This window comes from Salvelinus fontinalis, chromosome 1 (assembly GCF_029448725.1).
Source record: "Salvelinus fontinalis isolate EN_2023a chromosome 1, ASM2944872v1, whole genome shotgun sequence".
NCBI lineage: Eukaryota > Metazoa > Chordata > Actinopteri > Salmoniformes > Salmonidae > Salvelinus > Salvelinus fontinalis.
Genome location: NC_074665.1, coordinates 76600376 through 76610403, shown reverse-complemented (window position 1 = coordinate 76610403; position 10028 = coordinate 76600376). Strand labels below are relative to the sequence as shown.

Genomic DNA, 10028 nt, shown 5'->3' with positions numbered 1-10028 from the left:
GTGCTAAATGATGTATGACTTTAATTTATATGATAACATTGAACATTGAGAAATATTATTAACAAATAATCAAAAGAAACATCTACTGACAGATCCATGAGCAGATAAAAATTAGCATTGCCTGTTAAGTAAGTAATCCTAAAATATGAATTGCCCTACTATTCTGTCAAAAACCAAGTGGGAGCAGATGGGGACAGATTATCTAATATCTTCTCATGCTAATCTAATGTAGGTTGTCAGACAGATATTACACTGGCCATCCATCAGCAAATGGCATGGCAATTTAACCATGTCACACCCCACCAGTATAAGGTTGCACTTGAATCCAACATATTAACTCACATACATCTTAATCTCAATACTTAGTGAATAAAGTCTACTGTACATGTTATTTTACTTTTTTTTCAAAAGTCTTTTAGTTTATATGAACTTGCAGGAAATTGTTAGAATAAAAACTCCTGTATGAAATGTTTGCTCTGCACAGCTTTGTTATACTCTCAGGGTACCAAACAGTGTTCTGTTCCACTGTAAAGGTGAATAGCCCACACACAGTATTCTGCCTCCTGAATAAATTCACTCAACCTACATGTTGGCTGATAGCCAGCACACTGTGCTTGTGATTCCACCTGGTCACTATAACAACCTTATTGGCTGTGGTGAGGGATGTGTAAGGGATCAGTAGAGGCTTTCAAAACATCCGGAACAGCAGCAGCAGTATGCATCTCTCATGACTTCATTTAGTCAGGACAAAATGAAGGTGGAGGGAAGATGAAGGGACCAAGGGAATTATTTTTCTCAATTATACTCGACCCAAAACCCAGTCCAACCCCTTACCAACCATTCATCTCTTGATTGACAGATCTTGATAGATAATATAAAGGCATGCACAGAAGAAGAAACATGTTTGTGAAATTTTCATAATTTGATTCAGTGCCAGACAGTGCCTCTGGCATTAGATCGTTTGACTTTCACACCATCTAGCGGTTTGTCTCTGCCAATGCAGGGCCCTCAACATAACATCCACATAAGTAGGCCAAAATGGCTCCTAAATATTCGACCAATTGTTCACTGTTGTATATGCTTATTAAATCAATAAGGGATAAGGTTTTGCTTTTTTATTTTTTTTATTTCCAACCCTCTAGTTTGATTGATTCGAGTTTGAGTCAGAAGTTGTGTTGTCTATAGTTTGTCTGTCGGCAGTCTAGTAGGCCTACACTAGAGGCATGGATCATGGGTCACTGGTCACCTGTAGCCGATAGGCACACAGGTGACCAGGAAGTAGGGATGCAAAGGCAATAAACATAGATAGAGAACTCTAGTGCCCAAAAGCCAGTTTTAGCATGTGCAGCGCCATGGACTTTCACCATTTTGAAGTAGTCAACGTGGTGGGACTTCCTATGGTTTAAGGAAGGATCACATAATTCCATCCAGGTCATCAGGAGGGATCAGACAATGAATTATACTCGTGAGCAAACATTCCAATGACATATCAATTACCCAAGCCCAGGTCAGTTAATGCCAACCATTGTGTCACTGGAAGCTGCTATAGACCACCAAGTGCTAACAGTTAGTATTTAGATAACATGTGTGAAATGCTTAATAATGTATGTGATATCAATAGAGGTATATTTTCTGCATGATTTAAATATTAACTGGCTTTCATTAAGCTGCCCACGCCAAAAAAAACTTCAAACTGTAAATACTGTACTAGTATTTGCAACCCTGTTCAGGTTATCAGTCAACCTACCAGGGTAGTCACAAACAGCACAGGAATTAAATCATCAACATGTATTAATCCCATCTTAATGATCTCAATTTAGTAGCCATATCTAAAAGTTCCAAAGGCTGGGCCTAATATACTGTATAAGAGGTCATACAAAGGGTTTTGTAGTGATTCCTATGTTGTTGACGTAAATAATATTTGCTGGTCTGTGGTGTGTAGTGAGGAGCAACCAGATGCTGCACTTTACATATTTATTAAATGTCTTATTCCAGTTACTAGTAATCAAGCACTCATTAAGAAAAGAACTGTAAAAACTGTTAAATCCCCATGGATTGATGAGGAATTGAAAAATTGTATGGTTGAGAGGGATGAGGCAAAAGGAATGGCAAGTACATCAGGCTGCACAGCCGGATATATTGACGAAAAAACACCTTGTTTGAGAGATATTTACATGGTTATCAAAACGTCACGCAGGGTAAGCCTACATGAAACACAGCCCTTATTTGAAGTGTTTCTAAAATCCCCTATGGGAAAACTTAATGGTGGAAAAACGATTGGAACCATTTCCCTGTTTGATCGCTAGGTGTCATAGGTATTATGACACCTCCACTGTGGGGCTCTATGGCACAGGCAGAGACAATAGAGAAAGCAAGACATTTCATAGGGCCTTTTTTCTGGTTAATCCGTGGTGAGTTGGAGGGGGAGAACTAAGTAGACCAGACCCAGCTGCTATCGCATTGGTGCGTATGGGAGAGCCACCCCCTTAGTAGACCGGAACTGTGATTTTTTTTTATCCAATGGTAAAAGGCCTTTTGGCATTATCTTTCAAATCCACCATCTTTGGCACAGGTATGGAGAACCTACTGATTACATCTGCCTGTTTTTGAATTTTGCTGCTAATAAATGGGAAAAAAGTCCAACCAAAGATAGCGTCTGCATGAACATTTCATTTGCAATCCCACCAGACTCAGTTAGCCACTACAAAAGTAAGAATTTACCTCTCAATGACAATGGATTATTTTATGGACATTAGATGTAATATTTTTCATGCAATTGGCTGTCACCTAACTCAAAGTCCTCCTGACTTCAGAGTCTGGAAAGTTGGTCTTTATGTTTTGGGTCCGATGTGTTGATAATTAGTTTATGGACATTGGAGTCAATCTTTTTTATATATATTTTTTAATATGATTTATTTATTTGTAATGTTTACTTACTTATTTTTACCCCCTTTTTCATCATATCCAACTGGTAGTTACAGTCTTGCCCCATCGCTGCAACTCCCGTACACACAGCCGCGCCAAGCCGCACTGCTTCTTGACACAATGCATGCTTAAACCGGAAGCCAGACGCACCAATGTGTCAGAGGAAACACCGTACACCTGGCTACCGTGTCAGCGTGCATGCCCTGGCCCGCCACAGGAGTCGCTATAGCGCGATGGGACAAGAACATCCCGGCCAGCCAAACCCTCCCTTAACCCAGACTACGCTGGGCCAATTGTACGTCACCTCATGGGTCTCCCGGTCGCGGCTGGCTGCGACACAGCCCGGTATTGAACCAGGATCTGTAGTAACGCAGCTAGCACTGCACGATGTATTGATACACAATGTGATGATAATTAGTTAGGATTGAATCTTTTTCCTGCAAATGACTGACACCTTACTCGAAATCCTCCTGACTTCAGAGTCTGGAAAGTTTATCTTTATGTTTTCGGTACGACGTGTTGATAATTAAGGGGTCTGTGGTTTTACTGGTTGGTTCTCCTGTGTGTCTTTCTCACTCAAACACCCACAGGCACAGCCACACACAGCCCACGAGCGCCGCCCCTTCCAATACAACTGTTGGATTTTCAAATCCAAACAATGAGAGGTCTCAACCCCCTAGGGGAAAAAACATTTTACAGGACCAATCGATGTGTCCGCTCAATTCCTGAGTGAATATTGCTTTAATAAATAGCTTCCTGTCCAGACCAGTGAGTCACAGCTCTTCCTCGCTGTGTGGTCATGTGGGTCACATTAACAACATTCCCTGGTCTGATGAAACCAAGATTGAACTCTTTGACCTGAATGCCAAGCTTCATGTCTGGAGGAAAAAAGGCATCGCTCATCACTTGGCCGATACCATTCCTACGGTGAAGCATTAGGAGGCAGCATCATGCTGTGGGTATGTTTTTCAGCAGCAGGGAATGGGAGAATAGTCAGCACGAGGGAAAGGTGAACGGAGCAAAGTTCAGAGAGATCCTTGATGAAAACCAGCTCCAGAGCGCTCAGGGGCGAAGGTTCACCTTCCAACAGGACAATGACCCTAAGTGTATGTCCTTGAGTGGCACAGCCAGAGCTCGGACTTGAACCCGATCGAACATCTCTGGAGAGACCTGAAAATAGCTGTGCAGAGATGCTCCCCATCCAACCTGACAGAGCGTGAGAGGATATGTAGAGAAGAGAAGCAGAAACTCCCCAAATACAAGTGTGCCAAGCTTGTCGCATCATACCCAAGAAGACTCAAGGTTGTAATCACTGCCAAAGGTGCTTCAACAAAGTACAGAGCAAAGGGTCGGAATACTTATTTAAATGTGATATTTTCATTTAAAAAAAATTACATTTGTCAACGTTTCTTAAAACCTATTTTTGTTTTGTCATTATGGGGTATTGTGTGTAGATTGATGAGAAAAATAAAACAATTGAATCCATTTTAGAATAAAGCTGTAACGTAACAAAATAATTTGCAACCTGTATTGCACAACTTTCAATTCCTTTGTCCTTAAATGAAACTGGTATACTTTTTTATTTAGCACAATTTTCTTTAACCAATTTTGGTCTTTAATGCAGGGCCGACAGACAAGTTCCTTACCATGTCCCCCTTCCACTTGCCTCTACCATTTTTGCGGTTCTGCTGCAATTAGTTGGCTATAATTTTCAATATAGCAGGCATTTTTGTATATTTTTGTAAACTGCATGTGTGACATAATTCTACCAGTCCAATTTATGATATCATTTACAAATATTATACCTTTAAAAAAATATATACAGTATATATATTTTTTTATCAATTTGTATATTTGAGTTTAATCATAATATTTGTTGTAATATTTGATATGTATTTTCTGGTGGATTTAACTGAAACAGCAATGAACTTACTATGTTTTGCTTTAAAAATAGCTACAGTTGAAGTCGGAAGTTTACATACACCTAAGCCAAATACATTTAAACTCAGTTTTTCACAATTCCTGACATTTAATCCAAGTAAAAATTCTCTGTCTTAAGTCAGTTAGGATCACCACTTTATTTTAAGAATGTGAAATGTCAGAATAATAGTAGAGAGAATGATTTATTTCAGCTTTTATTTTTTTCAGTACATTCCCAGTGGGTCAGAAGTTTACATACACTCAATTAGTATTTGGTAGCATTGCCTTTAAATTGTTTTACTTGGGTCAAACGTTTCAGGTAGCCTTCCACAAGCTTCACGGAATAATTTGGGTGAATTTTGGCCCATTCCTCCTGACAGAGCTGGTGTAACTGAGTCAGATTTGTAGGCCTCCTTGCTCGCACATGCTTTTTCAGTTCTGCTCACACATTTTCTATAGGATTGAGGTCAGGGCTTTGTGATGGCCACTCTAATAATAGACTTTGTTGTCCTTAAGCCATTTCGCCACAACTTTGGAAGTATGCTTTGGTTCATTTTGGAAGACCCATTTGCGACCAAGCTTTAACTTCCTGACTGATGTCTTGAGATGTTGCTTCAATATATCCACATCATTTTCCTACCTCATGATGCCATCTATTTTGTGAAGGGCACCAGTCCCTCCTGCAGCAAACACCCCCACAACATGATGCTGCCACCACCGTTCTTCACAGTTGGGATGGTGTTCTTTGGCTTGCAAGCTTCCCCCTTTTTCCTCCAAACATAACGATGGTCGTTATGGCTAAACAGTTCTATTTTTGTTTCATCAGACAAGAGGACATTTCTCCAAAAAGTACGATCTTTGTCCCAATGTGCAGTTGCAAACCGTAGTCTGGCTTTTTTTATGGCAGTTTTGGAGCAGTGGCTTCTTCCTTGCTGAGCGGCCTTTCAGGTTATGTCGATATAGGACTCGTTTTACTGTGGATATAGATACTTTTGTACCTGTTTCCTCCAGCATCTTCACAAGGTCCTTTGCTGTTGTTCTGGGATTGATTTGCACTTTTCTCACCAAAGTACTCAAATTATGTCAATTTGCTCATCAGAAACTTCTAAAGCCATGACATAATTTTCTGGAATTTTCCAAGCTGTTTAAAGGGAGAGTCAACTTAGTGTATGTAAACTTCTGACCCACTGGAATTGTGATACAGTGAATTATAAGTGAAATAATCTGTCTGTAAACAATTGTTGGAAAAATTACTTGTTACACACAAAGTAGATGTCCTAACCGACTTGCCAAAACTATAGTTTGTTAACAAGAAATTTGTGGAGTGGTTGAAAAACTAGTTTTAATGATTTCAACCTAAGTTTGTAAACTTCCGACTTCAACTGTATATTTTGGAGATTATTTCATTTTCAAATAACTGAAAGTTAGATTTAGGTCTTAGTGACAGAAATATACATGACTAACCACTTAATGTTAGCTACTATATGACGTGACTATTCCAGTTCAACCATTGACCTCTCAACTCCTCACCTTAGTTACTACTGTATTTGGTGATCATTTTGATGATAAATAGCGGATGCTCCGCTTATATCCTTTTCGCACTATCCTACTGAGCCAAACTATGCTGGTTTCGATATTTTTTTTCACATTGTCCTTTTGAGCAACTATGGGGGATGCGTAACCAGGCCAGCTCAGTACAGCTTGGTTCAGTTCAGATCAGTATTGTGAGAAAATCTCTATTAAAGGGGGTCAGGTGATGACAAAATTCCCCTCTTGTCTAAATAGGTACTCGCATGTGGAGTGGTACTGAAATTCAAGCAAACTCTAAAGAAAAGATGAGACACCATTTTGAAAAATAACGTTTATTCTCTTCTATATCGTTCGACGTCCATTTCCCAAAAGGTGCACCATTGATTTGACAGTAAAGCAAAACTCAAATTAACGAGGACAGCGGATACACAGCCATGCTACATTTACATTCAAAGTGGACAGAAAGATGCACTATGGGTAGACAGTCACAGGCTATGTCTGATATGACACCCTATTCACTATGTAGTGCACTACTTTTGCCCATCGGCAATGGGAAAAGGTAGTGCACTATCTATGGGATAGGGTGTCATCTCAGACAGTCACAGTCACGTGTATAAAAGTGTTAAGATGAAAAGGGGGATGTCTTGGGTCAAGTTGTTCCTTAAGATCAAGAGGTGTTGGTCGGGTCTTTATTTATCCTTTGATCATGGCAGCAAACTCTGGAAATGTGAACACAAAAATGTATATCAATGGTTCAATAATTTCTTATTCAACAGTTCATTTTCAATTACATCTGAGATTGCAAAGACTTGCAAGGAACATGCATGTCTTGTTGTTGAAAGAATGCTCCAAAATTCCAAAAGGAATATTCCTCACCATCAACTCCAATCATGCCATCACCATCCTTGTCCCCATCAGCCAGGAAAGCCTTGGTCTCAGCATCAGTCAGGGCTCTGGCAGAAGCAGAGAAGTTCTGCAGGAACAGCCTGGATGGATACAGTGCATACAGGCAATAAGCAAAGACCGTGAATACAGACTATCCTGCTGCTCTCCTTCTCCACTCATATTTTGCAGAGCTAAAAATACAGAGAGGTAGGTTTGAAGTTAGGTATTTGTCCCCCCACACTAAACAATCAGTCAAGCCCCCATTCACTCTCAGGAACATGATCAAACTCTCCCTTTCAGCACACCATCAGAGCTGTGAGCCTGGTGAGGCATGAGAGAGCAGATATAAACCAGAATCAGAGGTGTTAGAGGATGAGTGGAATATCAGAGGGGTCCTTACTTAAGCTCATCCTCCTCAATGAAGCCACTCTTGTCCTGGTCAATGACGTAGAAGGCCTTCTTCACGTCATCGTTGGACTTGCTGGCCAGGCCAACCTTGGCAAAGAACGCTTTGTGGTTGAAGGAGTCAGCAGCTGAGGGGAGATCAGGTATCCATTAAAGTGCTGTAGGAGGATTTCACAGTTACAACTATACTGAACAATGCTGGTGAGCCATGGCTGTGCCTGCTTGCCCAGGAATAGTCTAGTGGTAGAGCTGCTGCCCCAGACTGGACCACACTCTCCTGGAGGCAGCGGTTCAATATTCCAGTCACTCTTTTCTGTGCTATATCCCTCTCATCTATCTTATCATCAACCACAAACAGAAAAAAAAAAAAAAAAGCCTGCTTACACACAATATGAGAGAGAGAGAGAGAGAGAGAGAGAGAGAGAGAGAGAGAGAGAGAGAGAGAGAGAGAGAGAGAGAGAGAGAAAGAGAGAGAGAGAGAGACACAGACAGACAGACAGACAGACAGACAGACAGACAGACAGACAGACAGACAGACAGACAGACAGACAGACAGACAGACAAGAGAGTGAAAGTGAACTGAGGCATCTATAAGAGGTGTACCTGTGCAAGCAGCGAGGGCTGCAGCAACATCAGCATCGTTAAGACCGGCGAAGGACATGTTTAGCTGTGGAGAAAGCAGAGAAGATCAGTTACAGCAAAGCAAATGTTAGTCTGTTCTTCACCTGCTTCTGTATAGCAACTGAAACTACGGATTTCATTATGCTGAAACTTTGTCCTTTATCCAAGTTGGATATTTGGAAGATTGAACCTCTCAACCCATATTAAACAATTGCGTTTCCTAATAATATAAGTGGTAATAACATAGTTATTGTTATGTTATTAACATCTGAAAATAAAGTTATATTATTTTGGTTAGTTTTGGTTATTTTGGTTAGGATAGGTTAGGACATGTTCTTTTGATTAGTTTTGGTTCTTTTGGTTAGGATAGGTTAGGACAGGTTCTTTTGATTAGTTTTGGTTCTTTTGATTAGGACAAATTATTTTGATTAGTTTTGGTTCTTTTGGTTAGGATAGGTTAGGACAGGTTCTTTTGATTAGTTTTGGTTCTTTTGGTTAGGATAGGTTCTTTTGATTAGTTTTGGTTCTTTTGGTTAGTTTTGGTTCTTTTGGTTAGGATAGGTTAGGACAGGTTCTTTTGATTAGTTTTGGTTCTTTTGGTTAGGATAGGTTCTTTTGATTAGTTTTGGTTCTTTTGGTTAGTTTTGGTTCTTTTGGTTAGGATAGGTTCTTTTGATTAGTTTTGGTTCTTTTGGTTAGTTTTGGTTCTTTTGGTTAGGATAGGTTCTTTTGGTTAGGATAGGTTCTTTTGGTTAGGATAGGTTCTTTTGGTTAGTTTTGGTTCTTTTGGTTAGGATAGGTTCTTTTGGTTAGGATAGGTTCTTTTGGTTAGGATAGGTTCTTTTGATTAGTTTTGGTTCTTTTGGTTAGTTTTGGTTCTTTTGGTTAGGATAGGTTCTTTTGATTAGTTTTGGTTCTTTTGGTTAGTTTTGGTTCTTTTGGTTAGGATAGGTTCTTTTGGTTAGGATAGGTTCTTTTGGTTAGGATAGGTTCACACAGCAGAGCATCAGGATGGAAGGTCTTCTATTCCAAAGCCCAGACTTGCAGGTAGTGAATGATAAAGTATATCATCCCAATGATGTAGCCTAGGGATTTAGTTGTATGATGTCCTTCCATTTGGTTCCTTGATTATTCCAAAGGCAAAAAGTTTATTTAATTGAGATAGTCTTTATAGTAGATGCTTCCTCCATGTTCAGTTCCATAGCAAGGTGTAGTGAAGCCGAAGGGTTGAAGATACATGCACGATGTTGTCGACCTGACAAGATTAAGATTTATCCCTCTGCAACAGACTCACCTCAGGTTTGGCTCTAAGGCTTGAGTGGATTCGCAAAGATGATTCTGCCAACTGGTGTAAGCCCCCCCTGCCTAAGCCTTCGACCTTATATACCCTACTCACCTGAAACATGAGACGTAATGTAATAGACACCGCATGCAAAGCAGTTGGTTGAAAATGTGTCCAGTAGTCGGGGTCCTTTCTATTTATATATACATACATGAAGATGCTTAAAAGGTACTTGTATGCTAAATATTAAATCAGGCTAATAATATACACTTCTGCTATGGATGAAGTATACTTGCAGCCGATGCAGATTTATATCCTGTGAAAAGCCATACAGATGATGTGATGAGGTAAATTGAATTTGTAGTTATTGAAAACCAGACTTTACACACAGATGTCTGAATCTTTTGTTGGCTTCGAAGTTCACAAGTGAGCACCTGCACGTGCACAAATGTCACTGTGA

The 10028-nt window shown here is 40.0% G+C and overlaps 1 protein-coding gene across 1 annotated transcript; it reads right to left on the bottom strand.

The window, feature by feature from the left end:
• Positions 1 to 6691: 6691 nt before the first annotated feature.
• On the bottom strand, positions 6692 to 9645 carry LOC129862271 (parvalbumin beta 2). Its single transcript, XM_055933764.1, has 5 exons — positions 9581 to 9645; positions 8269 to 8332; positions 7661 to 7793; positions 7252 to 7361; positions 6692 to 7094 (listed from the first exon to the last, which is right to left on the bottom strand). The coding sequence occupies exons 2-5, from the start codon at positions 8324 to 8326 to the stop codon at positions 7069 to 7071; spliced, it is 327 nt and encodes a 108-aa protein (XP_055789739.1). The 5' UTR covers positions 8327 to 8332; positions 9581 to 9645; the 3' UTR covers positions 6692 to 7068.
• Positions 9646 to 10028: the final 383 nt, after the last annotated feature.

Excerpts from the sequence above, each read along its gene's own strand:
- LOC129862271 (XM_055933764.1), bottom strand. The coding sequence starts at position 8,326 with ATGTCCTTCGCCGGTCTTAACGATGCTGATGTTGCTGCAGCCCTCGCT. Across the intron at positions 7,362-7,660 it reads ATTGAGGAGGATGAGCTTAA|GCTGTTCCTGCAGAACTTCT; the intron begins GTAAGGACCCCT and ends GTATCCATCCAG. Across the intron at positions 7,095-7,251 it reads TGGCATGATTGGAGTTGATG|AGTTTGCTGCCATGATCAAA; the intron begins GTGAGGAATATT and ends TCACATTTCCAG.